Source organism: Canis lupus, chromosome 14 (genome assembly GCF_048164855.1).
Source record: "Canis lupus baileyi chromosome 14, mCanLup2.hap1, whole genome shotgun sequence".
NCBI lineage: Eukaryota > Metazoa > Chordata > Mammalia > Carnivora > Canidae > Canis > Canis lupus.
The window spans coordinates 21393344-21418949 of record NC_132851.1 but is presented as its reverse complement, the minus strand read 5'-3'; the positions used below and the strand labels follow the sequence as shown (position 1 = coordinate 21418949).

Below are 25606 nucleotides of genomic sequence, written 5' to 3'. Positions count from 1 at the left end.
ACTGAGAGTTGTCCCCTAATGTCTAGACTCTTATTCCACAGTGATAGCCTTCCTCCTCCACCAGTTTTTAGCTGGGTTGGCACCAGGTTGTCCAGAGCTAAGAGTAACATTTCTTTTCCCTCTAGAAATGGCCATGTGGCTAAATTCTGGTCGATGGTTTATAAGCAGATATGGTGTGTCAGCTTCTGAAGAGTGTTCTTAAGGGAGGAAGCAGAGTGTGTCCTTTGCTTCTTCCTCCCGTTGATGGGAATTTGGTCAATGGTTGGGACTCAAGCAGCCATCTTGGATTATCAGATGGCAGGCTAGAGACGCAGAGCAGGGAGAGGCCAGAGGGCTGCGCCTCTGACGACCTCAGGGAGTGAAGCTGTCCTGGCAGTCCTTTTCTTTTGCTCTAGACTTTTAGTAAAAGAAAAATGAACCTCTGTATCATTTAATACACTGTAATTTGGGACACCTATTGCAGTCAAATTCCTTCTCTGGGTAGGTAACACTTTACCCTCCCTGAATTAGACCATCCTCTCATTATTTTTAGGGCAATGTATAGAAATCTCAAGAGGCCAAGGCACAAAGAACCATGCAAAGGTTTCGTACACGCTTTGTTTTCTGTGGGAGGCACTGCTTTACCACACCCAGGCATGGCTGCCCTGTTCTTACTCTCTGCTTCAAGGGAGAAGGGACTTAGCCCCAGGCCTCATTTGGTGATTGGAGAGGAACTGCTTGACGGTGGAATTATGTTCATAACTGATGACCAAGCCTTGTAGCGAAGAATATTCTGACAATTTTATTGCTTCCTCTGGACCAGAAAATGTGGGCCCTCGGAGATCTAATGGCAATGTTCTGTTGCTTTCTTTGTTATACGCAAAAACAAGTTTCTCCATTTTCTCTTTTCTATACATATCAATGAGAAGCAAGACCCTTGAACAAAAGGGCTTTATGCAGGGATGTGTTAATGTTACCTGTTCTTCCTCAAGACTGATATGGAAACAGTTCAGTGATTTCCTTATTCAGGAAAGGTGATGATAATCTCATTGTTTCCTTGTTTTTTTTTTACCCCTTGAAAATGCAAATTTGTTTTCTGGTGGTGCCAGAGATCTCTGGACTCATTTAGGGATTTGGCTGACTCTTCCTCACAAAACTAGAGGAAGGGAGAGGTGATGTCCCAAGCTCTCAGAAGAAACATGGATTCTAAGGAGAGGTTTAGTCTACCTGAGGTTGAAAGCAGGATGACCCCATCGCTTTGTCTTGATGGAGAGCAACACAGGTGTTTATCAAAATTAAGTCCGGTTTCTTGAAGTCATGGGTCATTGTCTTTCCTTCAGGACAATCCTTAGCATCTGTCACATTCTGTCTTTCCTTCTGGGGCTCCATTTAGACATTCATTAGACCTTCTCACTTCATCCTCCACATCTCTATTCCATATTTTCCATTTTTAGAAATATTTTTGTGCTATATTCTGTATAATTTCCTTTGATCTACAATTCATTCACTAATTTCTTCTTTTGATATGTCCACCTATTGAAGTTTTAATTCTGGTTTATTATAGTTATATATTATATAGCAGTAATTATTATTACGGCTACTACTATTTGACATTCTATTTGGTTGTTTTACCAATCTGTTAAGTTATTTTTTAAAAAATATTCTCTGGAAGGAGGGCCTGAGAGGTTTAGTTGGTTGTGCATCTGACTCTTGATTTGGGCTCAGGTCATGATCTCAAGGTTGTAAGATCGAGTTCCATGTTGGGCTCCATGCTCAATGGGGAGTCTGCTTGGGATTCTCACTTTCCTTCCTTTCTCTTTGCCCCTCCCCTCCTGCATGTGTGCTCTCTCACTCTCTCTCAAATAAATAAATAAATCTTTAAAAAAGATTCTCCTGGAAGATTCTCCCAGACTTTAGTTTGTTTCTTTACACATGGTAAACTTATTTATTGCTTTGTAGTTTGTGTTAGGACTGACACTGCTATCAGTTATTTTTACTAGTTCTTGCTTATGATACCTTGTTTCTATGTGTGCCACATTTTCTTAGATTTTATGCTGTTCATTGTCCCTGAAAATGATTCATAGGACTCTTTGAAGCCTAGAATGAAATTGCCTTCCTCCAGAAGGGATTCGCATTTGATTTTGCCAGCCCCCTAGAGACTCGTCTAGTTTGGGACCTCCTTAAACCTAGTTTAAGATTAACACAAGAACTCACCTCATCTACTCACTTCCCTTCCACCTTTAGCAAGCTTACAATATTTTTAAACAGGGACTTTTTTTTTTTTTTATCATCACTCATGTACAGCAGTCCTCAGTATATGATGAATGACTGATTTTGGATGAATGAATAAATCTTTAAATTATCATACCTACCTTGTTAAATCATTTGCTCTGTGTTTACTTTCAGTTGGTTACTTAAAAGGATTACTATTTTGAATATCATTTCCAATCCTTTCTTCAAGGCATGGCTATGTCTTCTCACCTTCATAAATTCCCCAAGTTCTGTGCTGCCCAGGAAGTGATTACTTGGTAAATATTGGCTTCTGGGCTAGGACTTGCCATATTCTCCATGCTTCTACCCATGAGTGCATCAAACCACACATTTCTGGGACACCTCACACTTTCCATGAGTATTTTGAGCATTGCTCAGGGTACCTCTGGCAGTAACTCTCTATGACTCTGTGATTAGTGGACCTACCTCTAATATTTTTTTCCTGAGTACACCTGATCTTACTTTGCCAGAGTTCTCTCTATAGCTAACCTCTGATTTTGTTATCCTCTCACTCATAGACTAAGACCTCTATGGCTGTGGAATAAAGTCCAAACCTATTAGCTTGTCATTTTGCCTCCGTTATCTAGGTGGGGTAGCCAGACTTCATTAAAGAATGTGATCTTGGGGCCCCTGGGTGGCTCAGTGGTTGAGCGTCTCCCTCTGACTCAGGTCCTGACCCCAGGATCCTGGCAAAGAGTCCCACATCGGGCTCCCCACAGGGAGCCTGCCTCTCCCTCTGCCTATGTCTCTGCCTTTCTCTCTTCTCTCATGAGTAAATAAATTAAAAAATCTTAAAAAAAAAAAAAGAATATGATCTCTGGGAAGTCAAACTCCAGCTCCACCATTTACCAGCCACATAAGCTAAACCTCTGTGTCTTATTGTGCTGATGTGCAAAAATAATTCTAGTCTTGCAAAGATAACATATGTAAAGCTCCTAGTGTCCATCAAAATAAGAATAGCCCTACAAGACATTTCGTTCTAGCCAGCTCTGAAAGGAATAGCAACTTATTCTTTTATTGTTTGTGGATATATGGATACTCAAAAAGTGAAAGATCCCTTACCCATTTTTTTCCTCTGTACCTTAGTTGTCATATAAATACAGTAGTGCCCTGAATAGTCTTTCTGAAGCTTAAATGTGGGAAAATATGTAGAGCACCTGGTTTCATACATTGTTAGGCATATAATAAATGGGAAAATATGTAGAGCACCTGGTTTCATACATTGTTAGGCATATAATAAATGCTCATTCTTTATTTCCCTTCAAACTGAGGTTTAACTTTCCTTTCCTTTGAGACTGCAGTACAATTTGTAAATCAGAGTACATTATATAAAAGAAGGGTTGTGATTCCTATCTCTACTTTTTAAAGTCCTGTTTACCCTTTAAGGCCAAGTTCAAATGACACCTACTTCATGAAGCGTCTCTGGAATCTCATTTCCACCCCACTCCTCCCCTATTCCAGCCAGAATGATAATAATACAACCAAAGGAGAGTCTTCAAACCATCTCAGATGATACTTGAATTTCCTGTATATAATAAGTACCAGTCTATAATGTACAAAGCTAAGTGGTGTTCTAGCTTCTACTAAAACATTTTTAGAAATAAAAAAATTCAGTGTCTTCAAAATAGGTCTATTTACTCCAGCTTTGGATGGCTTAAATCTCTCCCCCTATGTTTTCTGCATTTGTTCTCAGGTATGTCTGTGTTCCTCTTTAAATGTATTGCCCACAAATAAACAATTTTCCTTAAAATACCCTGTCCATGAATGCCCTTTCTTCTTCTGTAACTGCAGCTTGTGCTAACAGGTTTGTGGCGACCGTGGAGCTGTTTTCTCCTGATTGCACTTATATTCAGTTAAAAGCCTGAAATCTTCTCTTCAAATATGTGTTGGTTCTAAATGGCGTCTCTGTCTTGAATTAGTATGACTATTTTTGATACGTATGGTTGAGTTCGCTAGTATCTTGTCGGTGTTGCCTGTATCTTGGTGTGTTTGGCCTGATTAAATTGCTGTGAACCTAACTTGTCACTCATACTCCCTAGAAACTGAATCTTTTCCTTGTGAGTTCTTCCAGCAGACTTCATTCCTGTTATAACACTCAGCTAGCTCATTCTGTTTTGTGCCATAGTTTATGTATTATATTATGTCACTATCTTAGGTGGGGTTCCCAAAAAGCAGAGCCTCTGTCTGGGGGCTCAAGCAGCAGCTCTTCTGTTGGGTCAAAGCCATTTTCCAGGGCAGGTGGGCAGCTAAGAGTTGTTCCAGCCAACACATAGCAGCTAGGAAATATGTGCTTAGGCTGATGGAAAGGATCTGATGGGACCCAGCAGCATTCACTATAGTCACCTGTGATTTTGAATTCTGGAGTATGGAAACTACCTATTGCTTGTTTTTGTCTCTGGAAACCTGGCTCCATGTCTTGTGCAGTAAAGGTGTTTGTGGACTTGAATCATCAAAGATCTGGAGTAAATGTTCTCTAGTTTGTACCCATTCCAGTCCACTGCCATTTGTAAAAACAGGTACTGGTAAGGAACTTAGCCAAATCTGCCCTCCACCCCACCCCCAGACCCCAACCCCAAAGCAGCAGAACCAAACTGTGCAAATGGCAGAGAGAAGGATGCGGAAGTTTATATTGCATGTTCCAAGAATCTAGTTGCCCTGTCAATACAAAAACTGTCTAAGGACCAAATGCTTAAATTCAGAATAGGCAAATAACTTCTTAAGACTGAGGAAACACATCAAAGAGCAGAATTTCAGTCTGCTACACTCAGCCTTTGAACTATTTTTTTTTAATTCTACAAAAGTAATATGCACATATTGGCTAAACATAAAGATGGTATGAAAGGGTAATAAATGAATAGTAAAGTCTATCTCTCCATCAGCTTGACTTTTATATTTCTACCCCCCACAGCTAACTGCTGTTCACATTTTCTTATGTTCCTATCCAGAAATAGTTGTATATATGCAAGCCTATGGTATTTATGATTTATATACAAAAGATGACAGTATGTGTACTCCTCTCTACCATTTTTTTTAAAAACTGATAATAGATCCTGTAGGTCTTTCCACATCAACACATCTGTATCTATCTCATTTTTTAAAATGACTGTATAAAGATCTTTCACTTTGTTTTTCTTATGGACATTTTGGTTGGTCCTAGCTTACAGAAGGTATTTTTGCTCTTACAGATTTTTCCCATTGCAAAATAAGTGTACTTTTATGTGAGGGTTATTTTGTTGTTTTTTTGCATATATGTTCTTAGCACTATTAACTGAAAAGCCTGTTCTTGCTCCTGAATAGGGACGTGGTTAGAGAATGTGGCTACCAGATTCCCTACTTGCATATCGAACAATTATGTGCCTTTACGCCTACGTTATGCTTTCTCCTCTGCCCACTTGTCTTTCAGTCTCTTCCCCAGAATGCAACTTAAAATCAGAAAAGATAAAAGTTGTCATCATTGAAAAAAGCTGAAAGTAATTCTCAAGTTCAGGTCATCGTCGTACAAGTTCTAAATATGACTTTGGTATAGAATGTAAATAACAGAATAACTGTTTTGAGAGGAACAGAAATTGTGACTCTTGTTCAGAATTTAAGAGGTTCGGTATTAAAAGCTCGTCTGATGCAAGTCTGAAAAACGCAATCAGACTTTCCAGAAATTCAGCTGCAATGTATTTAAGAGCCCTGTTGTTGTCTTTTTCCTTGCAGTGAAGTACATGCGAGAAGCCACCCCCTATGTGAAGAAAGGCTCCCCGGTATCAGAGATCGGCTGGGAAACGCCTCCACCCGAATCCCCTCGGCTAGGGGCCAGCTCCTCAGACCCCCTGTCATCACAGCCCTGCTCCTTCCATAGAGATCGGAAGAGCATCCCCCTCAAGATGTGCTATGTCACCCGGAGTATGGCCTCTGCTGACCCTGAGAACAGGTAAAGGACCTGAGATCCCCATATCTCAGCCATGTGTTGGCCGCTGAGGTTGCCAGGGCTGTGCTTGTGTTCTGAAAACACCCAACAATTTCCAGAGAATAGCCTGAGAGGGCCCCGCTGAAATAATGCATGTGTTCAAACCAGGCCTCCTTTCCTCTCTTCCTCTACCCTTCTTCCTTTCTTTTATCCTCATGACTAATCTGTGTGCGCAGCTTTGGTTCTGGGAAGAGTTGAAGAATTGGAGTCAGAATCCAGGTGCCTTCCCTAGGACTACCATTGCTAGTGTATGTGGCTTTGCGTGAGTTTCTCAAACCAACAAACCTCAGTTTTGTCATCTGTAAAATGGGAATAATCGAAACGGATACCTCATTGAGCTGGAAATCCATGTGAAGTACGGATTTCACACGCGGAGGAAAACCTTCAAGAATATAAGGTCTAATAATATTTAGGATTGTTAGGGAGTAGGAAGCACATCAGCTCCCCTGGACGTCATGTCCTCAGCTGTGTACTTGGAAGTTTTCACGAGAGGATCCTTAATGCAGTTTTCTGCTCCAAACCTCTCTTTATGCCCAAGAGAGAAAAAGGAGTGGCTTTGATCCAACCTTGGAGTGTTATGTCTCAAAGCCTGTACACGATTTCTCCCAACGGGGGAGAGATAGCCCCCAATCCATGGTGATTATAAGAAGTCTAGCAAGACGAGCAAATATTTGGGGTCCCTGTTCCCCCAGATATCTGACTTTAACTCATCTGAACAGAAAACATCTCTTTGGGAGGAAAATAAGAGATATGTAAAGGAGAAGGAGAGGAATGAGCCAGCAAATGGGGAATCTTGGTGATCTTGGCATCTACATTCAAATGCTAAAAATAGGGACAGCTCTACTGGCCCTTATTTGTAACATGTGTGGGACAGCTGCAACCCACCCGAGTAGGATGTATTTGGCCACGTTCTGAGTCGCTTGCTGATGGGGAAAAGCCAAAGGGAAGGGGAGGAAGTTGCCTCCTTGGCTCAGAGCTCAAAGCTTTTTTCGTTCTCTTCCTAATAAGCTTGCTCAGGAAGCTGCTAGCCTTTCTGATTCTAGCAGCTGCAGGATCTAGCCGGCTCGCCTCCCATACCAGTTATGTCTGCACAGGGATCAGAGCTGTGGTGGTGGGAGAGGGAGGGGTGTATCAGCCAAAGAGGAGTCAGTGCAGGCAGACTAGAGAGGTGGCAGGATTATTCCCCGAGCCACTCCAGCCTGTTCTCTGTTTTGTTCCACTTGATTTCTGCTGATTTCCTGGGTTCGCAATTGATGTTCTGGTTACTCTGGGCTTGATCTTTCCTGGTCTCTTAGCTGCCCAATCAGACAAGTCCTTTCGTCCAAAAGTCTGATGTCTAAGGTGTTAGATCTGGTGCATTCATAATTTATCGAGTGTTTCTCTTATGCTGGGCATTGTGCTAATTACTTCAGACCAGAGACTGCAAAGTGGCAGCCGACAGGTGTACCCATCCCACAGATACGGTCTGTCTAGTGTTGTAAAGAAATTTGAATTATTTACCACATTGAGTCTTTGTGGGAAATTTCATACTAGAAAGCCAGATTTCTCCTTTTCTAGAAAAATAGAAAGATGTAGTGATACCGTCAGGTCCACGTTGCTGCAGGCAGGTTTCTAACCTGCAGGAGTCCAGTAGAGGCTTCTTGTACAAGGGAATGGACTCTCCTCATCGCTCCTATTGTCATACAGGTGGGGCATTCTATTAGTTACCGCCTGGCCCTTGAAACTGTAACCCTGCCTGGTCCTCTTAACAGCCCCCTGAGTTTCACTTTGTCTCCATTTTGTAGGTAAATGGAGGCTCCGCTCTTATATAAGTTCCAAACATCATAGAGCTAATACTTGGTTTTGCTGGGTTTCAAATGCAGGCCTGTCATGTGGGTGACAGTGTCAGTTTGCCATGACTAGAAAAATGCAAACAGGAGAGACTAGGAAATATGGAATATTGTAGAAGAGATTCATGTCTGGGGAGAGAGTTTAAGTCGATGATTTCTAGGCTTCTTTCCAGCTGTGGACTGTACAGCTATCACTTCCTCCTAAGTGACCAAATTCTATTTTAAAGAATATTTTGGGAGACATCAGGCCTTCAAACATTGGAGACTTCATCTGTCAAGCCAGAGAGGGAATGCATTCTTTAAACTTTTACATCAGTGGTCTTGGAGTCCACCACTGATGGGGTGGTGCAGAAAAGCCTATCCCGCCAGGGTGTGAGAACCACAGGACAGGACTGAAGATGGGAATCCAGCTAGGTCAGAGGATCCAGGTGGGGACTTGAGTCCAAACGGACCCAGAACTACTGATAATGAGATTGACCTTTGACAGTGTGTACATATATCAGATCACCATGCTATATACCTTAAATATCTTAAGGTTTTGTTAAATATACCTCAGTAAGGCTGGAGGCAATAAAAGATCATGGTTTTAGGTGAGTCTTGACCCTGGTTGAGGAAGAGAAGAAAAAGAAAAAAGGAAACAAATGTTTTACAGTATGGGGACTGTAAAATGGGGACTCTGCAAAATCCAACTTCGTGCTGGACCCAAGACACACGTAGCTCACAGTGATTTTAAGAGGCACAAGCCACAGAGATGGGCAAAGCATACAAGGCAAATGCAAACTAACAACACTGACAAAAGGTACCGGTTTTGATTTTGATATATGAATGGGTAAAATGCAGACCAGAAGCACAAAACAGGACAAGGGACTGGTTGATGCTAAAGGTGAGTGCACAAGGGGAATTCACCAGTTGTGACTGCACACCAGATACCACAGCAGGGGCTTTTATAGCAGAAACCATAGATGATGCAGGAATAGAAATGTTCTAATAGTAGGTAATTCAGCGTACTCTCAGCCCAAGTGGACAAAAATCGGTAAAGATAGAAAAGACCCAAACCACGTAATTAATAAGGGAGGTCTGGATACATCACAAACTTTCTACACTGATGATAAAGAATACCCTTTCCTTTCAAATCCAGGCTAGAACATTGGCAAAATTAACTATAGGTTAGCTCACCAAAAAAAAAAAAAAAAAAAAAAAATGCAGTAGATTCCATTGAGGTAGGGATGCTGTAGACAACATTATCTGATGATAGTGGAATATAATTAGAAAATTATTTGCAAAACTGAAGCACAGAAAACCTTTCTTCTTGGGTTTTTAAAAGCTCTCTATGAAATATCTCTTGGGTCAAAGAGGAAATAGAAACTGAAATTGTAGCATTTCTTAAAAAGTGAAAATAATGCATATGTTAAACATGAAAGAGAAAGAAGGAGAAAGGGAGAGGCGGCTCTGCTAGATCCTGGATGGAATCTTAGTTCTGCCACTTAGGTGTGAATTTAAGCAGCAAGTATCTCGTTTGATCTAAATAACACCCCTTGGGGGTCGATATTCTAATCTCTATTGTATAGACAATGAAGTGTAGTTCAGAAATGAGAGTTGAAACAAATGGTAGATCTGGGGTTCCAACACGAAGCCCACTTTCTTAATCATGATACCCCATTGCCTCTTCCTTTCACTCCTGGGAGAACAGCTCACCTGAACTGTAAGTGCCATGGCCAGGAGTTCATGGGCTTCTGGATGCCAACTGAGAACAGACGACAAGTACCACAGCATCTTGGGGCTAATCCCCTCAGTTGGTGACACACAGCTACTTAGAGTTTGCATTAAAAACTCTAATGTTCAATTTCTCAAATAGAAACAGCCATAGAACAGCAGGGAGGATTGCTGCTCTTTCTGTGGAAAAGGTCACCCAGCAGGCACTGAATCCACAAGAATATGTCACTGCTAGTGGTTGTCAATGATTACAACACTTTTTAAAAAATTCTGCTGCATAAATATCTTGTTGTTCATATTCAGCTCTTGGCTGCCCTAGTCCAGGGCTACGTCCCCAGTCCTCCAGACTCTTTGGACATATTCCCTTCCGGATGTTTCATTTCTGGCTTGCTCCCTCCCCATCCTCTACCATCTACCCTACATCCAGCTAGCCAAGGGAGGGTGAAACACTCAAAATTTATTCATTTGCTCAAGATGGTGCCCTGTCACCTTCAGCAATCTCAAAACTCCCTATTATTATGTAAAAACCTTACAAGGTTCTGGCTCTTCCCTAAATGTCCAGTTCCTCCCATCTCATCATTTATGCCCAGCCACCCTTAAATAATTCACATCCCTGACAACTTCCTAGATACCTTTTACAATTCAGCATAGGTGAGGCACTGGTCCCACTATGCCTTGTGTGTAGATCTGTCCCTGATGGCCCTTTATTATGACTTGAGATTTTTTTCTTATGTGCCTACTTAGTTCTGAAAGTCATTAAGACCCTTGGGGTCTGGAACACCCATGTTATCATTTTAAAATTCCAGCTTTCTAGGACATTGCTTGATAAGAAGCAGGCATTCAAAAATATATGATATGTTAATGATGAATGGCATATTTATCTGTCCATTTTTGGTATTTTTAGCTTCTCAAACTTTAAAACCTTGGGAATAAAAGAACAAATAAAAACACAGTTCTATCCTGCCAGGCTTAGCAAACTTAAGTAAACCGGAACAACCCATTCATGAAGACTGACTGGGTAAAAGCTGATGGACCCTTATGGGTAGCATATGAAGCTTTTGTCATGACTAGGTGCTCTGGTAACAGACTCTATTGTAGATCTTCATGGTTAAATTATGAAGTGATGCATTATTACTCTTTTCCTTTTTTAAGTTTTAAAAAGATTGTTATTTATTTATTTAAGAGAGAGAGAGAGAGAGAGAGAGAATGAGCAGGGGAGGGGCAGAGGGAGAGGAAGAAGCAAACTCCCCACTGCACACAGAACCCAACTCAACTCAGGCCTCGATCCCAAGACCTGGAGGTCATGACCTGAGCTGAAGGCAGACACTTAACCAACTGAGCCACCCAGACACCCCTGAACCTTGCTTGAAAAACTGCATTTCTGTTTACCATATACAAGTGAGAAATTCACAGAAGATGTTGTTGTGGTTTCAAATGGAGATGCTCCAGTCAGCACACAATGATTCAGAGGATATGATCTGATAAGTCCTGTAGGATATGGAGATATGTTGTCACAAAGTGCCCTCAGTGATGTCCAGTGCCCACGTTTCAGCCACAGAGGATCAAAAACATGATTAGTGGTGTGGTGACACTGGATCCATCTCTATGGGGTGGCCTCATAATAAGCAAAACAAACGCAGTTGTCAAGCAGATGTAAACACTCAACATAGGACAGTATGGATGTCCTTCCATTACAGACAAATGTCTGTAATGCAGACATTTGCATTACAAGGCAAATATAAAAATAAGTGGAATATCAGAACATCAAGTAACAAAAACAGTATGGACTTTCAAGGCAGCCTAACCAATCCGTTCCCTTCTTGTGGGAAATTAAATTGTTGCCAAAGCTATCAATACAAGAGATGCTAACAAACCTTAAGAAGTGTATTTTAGACAAGGAATCTGAAAGTCACCCCTTCTGGGATCAGGAAAGCTTTGCCAAGGTGGCCATTATGGTAATTAATGCTTTACTGCGACCCCCATCTCCTTTGGGCTGTACTTAAATGGGCAGGGCTCCCCAAAGTAGATGGCTCCCCTCTTCTTCTGTTCACCCAGTATAGTCCTCATGGGGATCAGAACATCGGACTTAGTTTTAGCTCATCAAATTAAATCACTTTCTAGTCTTGGCTCATCAGCGTTGCTCCCATATCATTTTGTTCTGAGTTTTAAGTCACCCTAAGTACTTTCGTTACACTTTTGTAAATATATGGCCTTTTGGCGACCACCAGAAAAGAGTAATCATCTTTCTAGTTTAGCTTTATTTCCTTCTTCACCCAGTGTTTGGGGGCACACTATTATCCCCTTCACCCAAAGCTGATGTAGAGTTCTCAACCAAACTCTTTAACCTTGGAGTACTATTGAAAAGGCCCCTCCATTAGTCCCTCCAGAATGAAGATTCATGGGTTCTATCCATCTTCTCTCCAAAGTAAATACTTGCTTCTCCTTTTCAGAGGCTCACAAAATGTGTATTTTCTTGGTTCTCTTTTCGTCATTCTTGGTTAGACACACCATTGTGGCCTCATAACTGCCAGCACACCGTGATTGACGTTGCATTTTGGAAACAAAGGGAAAATGTAAAATCGATTTATGATGGTGCTGTAATAGTAAGTGGACATAATTTCAGTGTCTCAAACAGAAAAGGCTCAAATTAACCAACCACTCACTAATATCAGTGAGTAAAACTCTGGAGTTGAGGTTAGAAGGTAGGAGTTTGAATCCTAGTTCTGTCACTCCCTTTCACTTTAGATAAATTACCAAATCTCTCTGATTCCCAGCTTCCTTATCTACAAAATGTGCTTGCTAAAACTGACCCGTTTAACTGTTGTGATGATTTGGTGCCAGTTTAGACATCCCCTAATTCCTGGCAGCATAACTGTGCCATCAATGCAGCTTTCAATCAAAATATCCTCAGTCCTGGATACAAGGGGAGGGAGGGTTCCCCCCTCCCCCCAGCAGACAGAAGTTTCCAGGTCATCTCCTCAAGCTGTTGAGCAGAGATTATTTTATAAGACATTCTTTCACAGAGGTTTTTATCCTTTTGGGATTTCTGGCTCTCTGCAGGAAATTCGTTCCAGTTTCCCAAGTCTTGGGCTCGCAGAGTCTTAACTATCATATATGTGTTGAACTCCAGGTCCTCAGCCCACCCCCCTACTACTGACCTGTCATAACCCCTCTCTGCTCCACTTTCTAGGGATGCTTTATGATCTACTTGAATAATGCTCATCACCCTTGTTTTCAATGCTGCCCCCCTTTTTTTTGACATCTAGGAGTTATCCTTTCTTTTTTGCAACCTCAGTGGTACATTAAAGCCCAAACAAGCAGGGTCTCCTGGGTGGCTCAGTTAGGTGTCTGTCTTTGACTCAGGTCATGATCTCAGTTCCTGGGATCGAGTCTGGCATGGGCCTCCCTACTCGGTGAGGAGTCTCCTTGTCCCTCTCCCCTACAATTTGTATTCTCTCTCTCTCATAGTCTTCTCACTCTCTCTCAAATAAATACATAAAACCTTAAAAAAAAAAAAAAAGCCCAAACCAGCAAACCTATCTTATCACATCTGGTATATCCAGGTGTTCATAGTAGAAGGGTTTCTGAATGTGTGTAGAGTACGATGGACCTGGAAGCCTCTTCACATGACTAGATTAAACTTTTACAGTAATGTATAAAACTAAAATCAAACAAACAAAAAAACCCTGTGAATATATTATCATTTGTATGATCTACCACTTTCATTTGAAAGTGCAGACTTCCGTCTACCACCAGGAGCACCATTTTGGTGATGCTTAGTCATCTGTCTGTATCTATGTTTCTGTTACCTCTGTCTCTCTGTCTGTCTATTGCCTCTGTTTACTAAGCTTCTATCACGTATCTATCTATCATTTACCTATTTTTGCTTCTTACCTTGACAACCCCTGGGGAAATATTTTTATTATTATAGAAGGGTATGCATAAAAAGAGAAATGACCTTGGTGTTTCATTCAACAATGCTCACATTCTGCTTTTGAGAAATACAGCAGTGAAATATATGGTAACAAGTTCAACAATTTGTTTAAAGGTGTTGGGAAGGGAAAGTTCCGAGAGGTTGGGCTGAATTAGTCAAAAATCTGAAAAATGAAATAAAGTCCTAACTGGTTGTGTTCTTTTTTAAGTGTCCATAATTAGGCAGAGTAAGAGGGCATGGCTTTAGCATTCATAACAGACCTAAGAAAATAGATAAGACACTCCTTTTTGAAAGTTATTTTAAATGAAAGTTTAAATGTTATTAAAACAAAGACAGTTTAAAAAAACAAATACATCCAAAAGATTTATTATTAAAAAACAATTGGCATTTATCATTTTTTGGAAGCTATTTATAAATTAATTGAGAGACTCATATCTGAGATCTGGAAAATTTTCTCATGTTACGTGTTTGGCACTATCCTCCTCTGTTTACTTTGTTGTTGTTGTGTTTTTTTTTTTCCTCTCTCTCTCTCTCTACATCTGCTGTTGGAAAGGTGACCTCCTAGATTGATTTTCTAAGTCTGTTTCTTTCTCTCTTATTTCTATCACATTAAAAAAAAAGTTTTTGTGACCTATCTCGTGAATATAGTGTTTTAATTTTACCTATTATTTTTTAGCTCTTTTTTTCTTTTGTTCTCTGTTCCTTTTTAATGGAATTCTGTTCTTGTTTTATGGATACTATATTTTCTTCTTAATTCTTGGAGATGGCAAATTGGTTTTGTTATTTTTGTCCTGTCTCTCCTGTTATTATTATTATTTTTGTGTCTGTTTATTTGGATCTTCATCTAACTAGCTGGAGTTTTCCTCAACTGTTTGGTGATCCTTTGCTAGGATCATTTTTTATACTGAAGGATGAAGAAACCTTTCAGAACCCACATGTGAGAAAGGGGGTCATCAGTTGGTGGGAATTCACATACAATTACTGTTTGGCAAGTCAGCCTTACCAGAAGACCTCTTCCAATTCTGCGAATGTTGGTGTTTGGAACTTCTCTCTGGATCCATTGAGTTACTTAAGAAGAATTATCCAGTCTTCAGGTGTGGGTGGTGGGGAGAACACCTGGTTGTCATCTTTCTGAAAGTCTCACCACTCAGTTTGAAGACCTCACATGGGACCCTGTTTTTAGCCTTGCCTCACCTTTAACTCTCTCTCGGGAGGTTTCAAGCCCCTGCAGGTTGTACGGAGCCACGGAGCTCACACTTCTCTAGAATTCTCTCTGTAGCCCTTCAGGTTGTAACGTTTCAGGCTCCTTTTTCACTCTGGGCTGTCTGTCTTTCAGACACTGATCCATTGCTGTCTGTCCTTCAGACATGTATTGAGCACTCGTTCTCTGCTGGGCTTATACATATTTTACTGGGATCTTTTAAGGGAGAAGAGATGAACACGAATGGCCAAGCTACTGTTTTCCCCCCAAAAGAACCCTTGCATAATTTGCATCTTTGTATACAACAGAGTGCACAAAAGGTTCATTTTAATGAGCTTAAAAAACATTTTCATAGCCTTGTTATTTTTAAGAAAATCTGTTTCCTCCAGATAAACTTGAGTATTCATCCTAATTATCATACATTTTTAATCAGTGGGTGATGAATTAGTAAGGTTTCCCTGGCAATGGTAAGCTAGTGAAAAACTATTTTTGGATAGCCTTGAGAAAAGGAGTTGAGGAGAGTGCTCACCAAGCATGGTTCTGTGATTTCATCAATACCCAATAAGACGAGTTCATTTTAGTTCATTCCTGTGCCTCTAAGCACCATTCCAGGAAAATCTCAGTTTCTCCTCTTTTAAGAACATTTCAAAAGGTTGAACTTGACCATCTGGGTGCTGAGAGACTTTTGCTAATGTTGACTCTCAATATTTAGGTCTTGATCCTTTGCTCTTGATACATTAATTGAACTCCATTTGGTTTGCAAAAAGCTGCCCCAGGATTTTCCAGCAGAGATAATGAAGCCTCTGAAAATAACCCAATGCTCTGACACAGGCATCCTCTTATTCTAGCAGGTTATCACCCGCTATGGGATGGGTAGAAGAGGGAGAGAGAGGGCTCCATAGAGCAGCCCCTGCCCTCCTTCCTCAACACACACATAGAATTTAACTTGCTGCAGGGTTGATGATTTGGGGGCACAGATTACTGCAGATACATTGAAGCAACACTTAGACATACAAGTTCTGTCTATAGACAGGTACTTTCTTTGTTCTTCAACAATACTAGAATAGGAATTTTCACCTTGCTAGTCCATTCAACCTGGTTGAAATTTCTTTCATTTTCTTAAATTTCAATATTTTGATAGACAGCTTTGTCTATTCAGGGTTTTTGCTGGGTCCCAAGCTGCTGCAAAGGCACACTTCTTGCCCTGACACAGCTTACTGTCAGGTAGGGAGTATGCATAAGTAAGCTGGCAGTTATAAAACAGTACTCTAAAAGGTGATGCAAGAAGAAAGGATGGAAAAGGATGGAAAGCTATGGAAGCTCCTTCATAGGAAGACCACCCAATCCATAGTTCTGTTTTTGGAGGGGCATCGGTGGTGGCAATGGGGAACGATTGTCAGAGGAAATGATGTCTGTATTGAGATGCATGTGATAAAATAGAAGTTAGCCGGGTCAAAGGTTGGGGAGGCAGACAGAGAGGGTATTCTTGGCAAAGGACATTATATGAGTCTAGGCACCGAGGTAAGAAAAAAACATAGCTCTGTTAAAGAGCTAGAAGAAGGTCAGTGTCTTTGGAGTAGTCCATAAGAAGAGTGTATCCAGAGTATGCAGAGATGGTCATGATCTGAGCTAAGCCACTTTATGTTTTGGACTTTATCCTAGATGGGGTCTGCGGCAGGGGAATGACACCACAAAGATCCCTCTGGCTTCATAGTTAAATGTGGACTGCAGGGACCAGAGAGGAGGCTTGGGTAGCAGTCAGAGGGTTATTGCAGAAATTGAGGTGAGAAATCATCCTGACTTCTACTGGAGTAGAACAGGAGCACCAAAGAGAAGTTCAGTGTACTTGAGAGATTTTAAGGGCCAGAATCTGCACGAGTTCCTGACAAAATGGACTTAGAAGCATGAGGCAAAAGGAGGAGTCCAGAACTAGTTTTGCTCTGTTGCCCATGGATGCAGAGCCATGGTCAGTCACACCTGAGCCCTATTGCTAGGTGGTTACACTGGTGCTCAGTGAATGGGACTGAGGACCAGCATGTTTTGGTGGAGGGTGGGAGTAGGTAGAAGCATAGGACAAGAATAGGCCTTTGGAGATACTGCCTTGATTGAGAATTAATTGAGAGCATGACTGTCTTTTGACAGTCTTATGTCCCTACTTGGATTTTCAAGTTCGATGAGAGCAGCATGTCCTGCATTTCTTTTGCATTTGCCCTCATTCTTAGAACGGCATGTAGAAATGACTGTGTAAATACAGAACGGCAATTGCAGTGATGTTGGTCAGGGTGACTGGTGTCACTCATGAAGCGTTAATTGAAGAGTGTTGAAGGAAGGGACCATTTCCAGAAGAGCAGGTTGTGTTAGCAGAACACTTTTGTTAGAGAAGCACTCAGGGCTCCAGGGCGCAGCAACCAGAGGAAGCTGCTCCCACCCTAGGAACTGAGGAGCAAAGAGAGAAAGTTACTGCAGCCTGGAGAGGACTGGAGCCCCTGGAGATGCACTGTGGCCCAGGGAGGGTGGGGGTATGTAAGGATCCTAACCTTTCTCCCTCATGCCTTAGGATCTCCTGGTGGTGCTTCTGATTGGAAGTCTAAGTCTAGGGAGCCTGAATACAGTTTTATTCTTAGGGCACAAAGCAAGGAAAAGAAGGGGAGAGAAAAATCTGGAGGAAGCAAAAACAAAAAATAAAATCATGAAAAGTGTATTTATATTCTGTCTTTTTGAAAATAGGCCTGATATAATGTAACACATGATCACTAGTTATAAGAGAAAGGTGGTTTGGGGCACTTCATTGGCTCAGTCGGTTGAGGGTCTGCCTTCGGCTCAGGTCATGATCTCGGGGTCCTGGGATGAAGCCCCACATTGGGCTCCCTGCTCAGCGGGGAGTCTGCTTCTCCCTCTCCCTCTGTCCCTCCCCCTATTTGTGTACTCCCCCTCCCCTCTCAAATAAATAAATTCTTAACTCAACACTTCATGCCCTGACTTTGTTGGATGAAAACACCTTGGACAGCCCCAAATCCATACTTACAAGGTCCTGCTTCATAACCTTCTAGATGGTTATGCTCCTTCTAGAGTTTTGATCAAGATTTCTTTTATCCACAGTGAAGCCAGAGAAAAAGACAGTCTATTTCACTCTGTCTGGAAGCTGCAGAAGGGCCGTGCAGCAGGGAGTGGTCAGGGCACTTTAGTTGAGAAATGGCTTTCATGGTGGATAGTTGTCCTCTCATCGGACAGCAGACATTCAGAAGGAGTGTCCTCTTCCATTAGGACTGGGGAAGCCAAGTAGGAGCGCTGCTGTCACTGCACTGAACTGTTTTTTTTTTTTTTATTTTTTTATTTATTTATGATAGTCACAGAGAGAGAGAGAGAGGCAGAGACACAGGCAGAGGGAGAAGCAGGCTCCATGCACCGGGAGCCCGACGTGGGATTCGATCCGGGGTCTCCAGGATCGCGCCCTGGGCCAAAGGCAGGCGCCAAACCGCTACGCCACCCAGGGATCCCCTGAACTGGTTTTAACAGTGACACAGCCATAGACAGGGAGAGATGTGAGGAAGGGGTCTGTTTGACCAGTAACTGTTCATCAGTGGAAAATCCTGCAAATCCTTTTAATGTTAATTTTCTCTTGTCTAAAAGGCCAGATTATTTACTCTTGATAGACACACTTGCAATTGTAATGTGGTACCTTTTTTTCCCCCTAGAATAAAACTGTCTCCTCCACCTCTGTTATGAAACACACAGTAAAGGCCAAGTAGGTGCAATTTGTTTTTGTTTCCTGTACTGTTAAATATTCAGGCAATCAGAAAGTGTTTCCTCATGTTACCTGGAAACAAAACACTCGACCCAGAAGTTAGAATTCTTGGAGCTAGTTTCTCAAGCTCTCTGGCAATATTTTTTGTTGGATGTGTTATGCAATCTTGAAAAGATGATTGACTTTCAGGCCAGGCCAATCTGAGTTTCATTGCTAGCTTTTCTACTAATTACCTGGGTAGCTTCGGTCAATTTACATATCTTCTTTGAATTTTTTAAATATATAAAATTAGGGTGATAGTGTTTCTGTTTAAGAATTAAATAAGTTGGTATGTCCCTAACAGCTTACACCCAAAGTAGACACTTAGCAAGTGTAGTCTCTTCCCATTTACCTCTTTTTTTCTATTCTAGAAATATCCATCCCTCAGAAGATCACCAAAAGATTCTTTCACTGGCATGAAGATGCATTAGGAATTTTTTTTTAGATAGTTTTTTTAAGTGCAGGGAAAGCCCTGGGTGAAATACTGAGTTGAAAAGTATGAGACAGCTGTTTGGACAGATGAAGACCACATTGTGACTAAACGTTTCTGTCTGATGCTGCAGCTATAGTAGCTGGCAGTTTGAAGAAGTGGGTCAATTTGCAAATAGTATCCTTAGATTAATTTCTCCAGGAAAGACAGAGACAGGGCTTGAATCACTAAAAGAGGTGGAATTTTACCATGGCCACTACAGTTTCATAGAAATAGTCCAGTTGAGCCTTGATGGCAGAAATCTCCAGCCCCCTGTCAGATATGAAGAGAAGGAGAGTGACAGTGAGCCAGAGTAGGAATTTGAAACAGCATATTTCTGCTGATGCCATAGTTCCCCTAGGATCCTATTGACTTCAATTTATACCAGGCTTCCAGGCTTCACAAGTCTATTATCATTATGCATGTATACAGAGTTACAGTGCTGCTCATGAGTGGCCAGCAATGTAGAACGTGTGTTTCAATCATTTTTTTTCTAGTTCTACACATCTTTCTACTGTGTTCCATCCATCTTTTCTTTATTAATCCGTCATAAAATGAGAAGTACACCATTTTGAGGCATATGCTTACAATTTTTGATGTCTTGGAGGAGAGAGAAGAACTAACTAGTAATTCCAGCATTGAGCTAAGTGAACTAACCAAATCTCCGTTTACAATCCAGTGTTCAGAGTGGCTAAGAACTCATGAACGGTAGCTCTCTTAGAAGTCTGAATGTTGGGATCCCTGGGTGGCGCAGTGGTTTGGCGCCTGCCTTTGGCCCAGGGTGTGATCCTGGAGACCCGGGATCGAATCCCACGTCGGGCTCCCGGTGCATGGAGCCTGCTTCTCCCTCTGCCTGTGTCTCTGCCTCTCTCTCTCTCTCTCTCTGTGTGTGTGTGTAACTATCATAAATAAATAAAAATTAAAAAAAAAAGAAGTCTGAATGTTATGGTGGAAAGAACTTGTGGCTTTGAAAACCCACAGACCTACATTTAAATCCTAGCTCTTTGTGGTCTTGGACACCTAATTTTACCTCTCTAAACCCCAGCTGATCCACCTGTAAATAATAAAACAATGAAAGCAGAATAAGAGCCATTTTTCAGAATTTTTACACAGATTAAATGCCTCTCAAGATGAGGGGTATATACCACCTTGGAAAAGGTTGGTTTTACCAGAGAGTATTTAAAGCCACTGAATGAAAAGGTGTACCTTCCGGGAACATGAATTCTGCTGTGAATTTTTGGAGAATAGAATTTGTTATAGAGTTCTTTCATATGAATTTTAAAGCTATAAGATGAGATTTAAAACAGATTTATGCTTGCAGTTATTTTAGCTCAAACCTAGATTCTCTAAAAGTACAAGTTCACTCATTTCAACAATTAAGAGTTCTCAGAAAGTTGTTAGAGAAACTAACAACTTATATTATGTATATAATAATATTTGGTAAATGTTTATCAGTCAGGCTACAATGGAAGAAACAGAGACCAATCTAGGGGACTTAAACAGAAAGGTATTTAAGGAATTAGTTACTTACAAAAAATGAGAAGGCCTTAGCCTGGGTCTCCGTTAATAGCCCTCAGGAGTTTATAAAACTGTTGTATTCAAAAAAGTAGAGAACCAGGGGATTGCCATTGGAACTACCAAAATGATGCAGGACCAGAGAAGTGATCCAGGAATCAGGGAACTGGGATGAAGGAACTGGCACCTCAGGGACACCTAGGGGGCTGGTGATGGGACGTGGGCACTCCCAGCCGGCTGCTGTTGCTTCTTGCTTTTGACCCTGGCATTCTTGCTTACGAGCAGTGGTGGTCAAAACTTCAGGCAGTCAAAATTTCCACCTTCCCAACCTTCTGGGAACACATAAAACATATATTCGGCAGAATCTAATATATTTAGAAAACCTTACTTATAAGACAATCTGGGAACATGTAATTTTAAGTTAAAAAAAATTTTTTTGAGCATTCTCTGTTGTGAAGAGTGTGCAATGAGGTTGAGTTGCACACAGTATCCATTACACAGCGTTGGCTACATGGTAGGAGCCCAAGAAGTGTGAAAGCTCTTCCTTTCCCCTGTCAGGACTCAGAATAAGAGCTTAAAGGAAACTTTGCACCTTGATACAGTTGGAGGAATTGTGGCAAAGATAGTACCTCTCCTACTACATCAGTTTTGCTGAGTTTTGGAAATAGGTTGTAGTGGCAGAGACACCCACCAAATAGTCCTTTTGTTCCCCTGAATTTCCAAGTCTTCGTATAGTTTTTTTCAGGCCTTGTGACTAATTCTGGCTAATGAAATATGAGCAGCAATAACATGTGTGCTTTTGGGCTGAGGCACTGATGGGCACATGTGTTCTGGGAGTTTTAACTTTGAAAGAGTGGAGTTTCTTTACACCTGGCTTCCCGAGTGAACTAATGGAGCAGATCACCATGCTTCCGCCATACCCCACGTCACACCTTTTTGGGAATATGACATGCTATTCATAAACTTTGGTTATGTTAGATGGCAGATTTCAGGACAATTTGACACCACAGCATAAATCTATTGTGACCCATGTGATCATCATGGAAATGTCAAGCTGATTAATATTTACTGGGACATAGCGGTAATTCTCATGCAGCTAGGCATCTTTAGTAAATGAAATTTTTTTCCCTCTCTTTCCCACCTTATATAGTCCCCCCCCAATCAATATAGTGCCCCCCTACATTATATAGTTTTTAATGTAAAATCTAAAAGCAACCATATGGCTTCTTTTTTAGTTGACATTATCCAAGTCTCGAGTGAGCATGGCCTAACAGTACCAGATAAAGGACCACCGGGTCTTTTCGCACTAAGAACATGTGAAGCGTGCTTTGTTATTGCAGTTTTAGGTATAACATTGGGAACTGTTATTATTTGTGGCTAATGCTCTTTCCCTGTGGATCTAGAGGATACCTTTATCCAAAAGGAAGTCATGTCTCTGTTATTTCAGCAAAAGTAGATGTGACTAGAGTATAATCAGGTTCTTCCCCAGCTAAAATACGAGAATTTGTGTGTATGGTCATGGCCTTTCCAGATGATAATCACTTACGTTCGAAGACAAGACCACCAATTTTTGGCAAATGAAGAACAGAGACTTAAGAATGTTCTCCTCTCATATTTACCCTCACCTTTACAGATCTCTCTTATTTTCATGCAAATCAGTTTCCACTGCAATAATTCTCAATCTCCTTTTTTTTTTTTTATTCTTGTCATTGCAGCATGGGTATGAAAATAAAATGATATGATGTATGTTAAAGTATTTCATAAGCTATGAAGCTGAAGAATGTAAGAGAAAAACAGGCCTCACTAAAGAATTCTACACCTCATCACCCCTTCACTGGGGCCAGCAAGAAACCCAGAGCTTCCTCTGGCTGACTCTCTGTGTGTCATCCTGGGTAGCTCTTGCCGTGTGGTGGTTTCACATTTATTTGTGTCTTTATTTGACTAACATCTGGCTCTGTCACTAACTCCGTGAGTACAGTGGTCTGGTTTGCCTTTGCTTGTCAAGCTAACCCTAGCGCCCAGCCCAGTCAGTGACTGGCTCAGGGCAGGCCTTGAATAAAGAGTTGTTAGACTGAGGTATGTGCCAATGGATGGACTGATGAGCCCATGAGAGAGAGAGAAGGCAAGGAAGACCCAGGAAATAAGGGTGGAGCTTCTCAGCTTCCCCACTCAGCATTCGTAGGGTCTGCAAGTTACCACTGACAGGGCCAAACAGATGCTTAGGATTTCTTCTGGTATGATCTTTGTGGTGCCTTGGAAGTTCCCCAAGATACTCCTGGTCCCCAGATGGGAAAAAACAAAAAAAATTCCTTCTTTACAATGATTGCCTCGGTCTGTATATTAGGTTGCCAAAAACTTGAGGCCCCATTTCTGAGAGGGAAAGTATCTGTTACGGCACAGCATTTGTGTTTTACAAGGAACCAGGACTGTGACCTCTGCTAGCTTATTTGTAATAGTTGGAAGGCTTTAATATTGTGAAGGGCTCCAAGTAGCTCCCCTACTTCAGTGTGACCAGTGTTCTGATTACAGTTGCAGGCCTCTAGCTTAGAAATGCTGGTGAACTCAAGCCCACAGGGGCTGGCAGGGAGCGGCGGGCGGGGGGGGTGGGGGTGGGGGCTCAGGAAGGTCAGCATGTCTCCCCTGGGTTTTAGGCCCACGCCCTGGAGCTAACCAGTCACGATGGATCCAGAGGGCCCCAGCTGCAGGCACTTCTGGGAATCCACTGCTCTGTGCTGTCCAACTGTCCCCACATTGACCTGCAGAGCCCAAGCAGAGAGGATGGCTTACAGCCACAGGAAGTCAAAATCCAGCCTGCAGAAGCATTTTAGTCAGGGTCCAACCAGGAAAACAGACTATCTAGGCATTTTATATTTATTTTTATTTATTTGGGGTTGGGGGGAGCATTTTAAACAGAGGGAATTTAATGCAGTGAATTGGTTATAATGGTAAGAGATAAGCTGGGAAGCCAACACAGGTTTGCCTTCCCTCTAGCCCTCTTGTCTCTCCCCCAGTGTCTCTTATGTGCAGAGGCCATGTGACACAGAAGCCTCAGGTAATCATCCCCTCATGATATTGAGCAAAGTCAGAGAAAGTGCAAGGAATGGATTTGAGGACCAACAGTCCCAGGATGGGCCCAGGAAGGTACCTGACACATTTCTATATTCCTAGTGGTTAGCACACAATAAGTGCCATATATATATATATATATATAAAGATTTTATTTATTTATTCATGAGAGACACACAGAGAGAGGCAGAGACACAGGCAGAGAGAGAAGCAGGCTCCATGCAGGGAGCCCGACGTGGGACTCGATCCCGGGTCCCCAGGATCATGCCCTGGGCTAAAGGCAGGCGCTAAACTGCTGAGCCACCTAGGCTGCCCTAAATATATATATTTTAAAGATTTTATTTTTTTGTTCATGAGAGACACACAGAACAGAGACATAGGTAGAGGGCGAAGTGGGCTCCTCCATGCAGGACTGGATCCCAGGACCCAGGAATCACGCCCTGAGCCAAAGGCAGATGCTCAAACATTGAGTCACCCCGAAGCCCAGTGCCCGATAGATATTAAATGGAACAGAATAAATGATCACTACAAGGCTCTGATACTCAACTCTGTGCATTAAATGAAGCAAGTCATTTTATCTCACTGAGTGTAATCCCAAACACAAAGGAGAGACAATGTGACTTCCTATTTTCATCCTAACAGGTAGATGATTCTGATCTTTAGTGTCTTGCCACAGCTCTGTGTCACCTTCAAGAGCTTCTGTTCTCATCATACAAGACTCTCTCTGGTCAATAGCTTTATCAACATGACCCCCCAGACTGACTCTGGAAGTCACTCTTTTGAATGAGCCCTTCATGTCAAATGACTTTAATAGAATTTCTTTCTTTGATGACATGTAAGAACCCAAGAACTTCATGGCTCTAATCCCAAATATGTTGCTCTAGGAATTCACTTTAAAACATTTTATGATTTATTTAATTATTTGTTCCTTTATTTTTTCAGTACATAATACATACATGTGGCTTACTCTGCATAAAAGGACCTGCAGAGAAAGATAAGTCCCCCTTTAATTCTTCTGCTCGAGCCATGTGGTTCTCCTCCCTAGAAGCAACCACTATTCTCAGCTTTCCATGTTGAAATGTCAACTTAAGACAGTAATTTCCCTGAATTTTCCAGGAAGCAAATATATTCGTTTTCTAGGCCTATAATAACAAATTACTAAAAACTGAAAGGCTTAAGACCACAGAAATTTATTCTTTCACAGTTCTGGAGACATTTAGTTTGTTCTTCCCAAAGGATTTGAGGAAGAATCCTTCCTTGCTTCTTATGTTTCTGGTGGCTCCCAGCAATCCTTGTCATTCCTTGGCTTATAACTAGTTGCAGCAATCCAAGCTCTATATGTCTTCACTGGTCTTCTCTCAGTATGTGTATCTCTGTATCCTCTTTTTTTTTTTTTTTTTTTTTTCTTTTTTAGAAGAGAAAGAGAGAGCATGTGTGCCATGAATGGTGAAGGAGGAGCAGAGGAAAAAGAAGAGAAAGAATCTTAAGCAGGCTCCTTGTGGAGCCCAATTCAGGGCTCAATTTCACAACCCTGAGGTCATGACCTGAGCCAAAATCAAGAGTCAGACATTTAACTGACTGAGCCACCCAGGTGCTCCTGTATCCTCTTCTTCTTCTTTTTTTTTTTTTGTATCCTCTTCTTATAAGAATACTAGTCATTGGATTTAGGGCAACCCTAATCCATGATGACCTCATTTTAACTAAATTGTATCTGTAAAGAGCCAATTTCAAGTAAGGGGTCACCTTGAGGTTCTAGGTACACAAAATTTTTTTGGGGGGGATATTATTCAACCCACTATAATAGGTAATAATGCATTTGTAATTTCACCAAAGTCATACTTATATGGTGGCAAGGGTGGGGCTAGGGGCAGTCAGTGATTAAAAATACAG

The 25606-nt window shown here is 41.5% G+C and overlaps 1 protein-coding gene across 1 annotated transcript in view; it reads left to right on the top strand.

Annotated features, from left to right (window-relative positions):
- The window catches only part of SNTB1 (syntrophin beta 1), a 231901-nt gene that overhangs the window by 94664 nt on the left and 111631 nt on the right, over positions 1-25606 (top strand). Inside the window, exon 2 of the mRNA XM_072774351.1 lies at positions 5953-6169. Coding sequence (XP_072630452.1) covers positions 5953-6169 — 217 coding nt within the window. The remainder of the gene's footprint in view (positions 1-5952; positions 6170-25606) is intronic.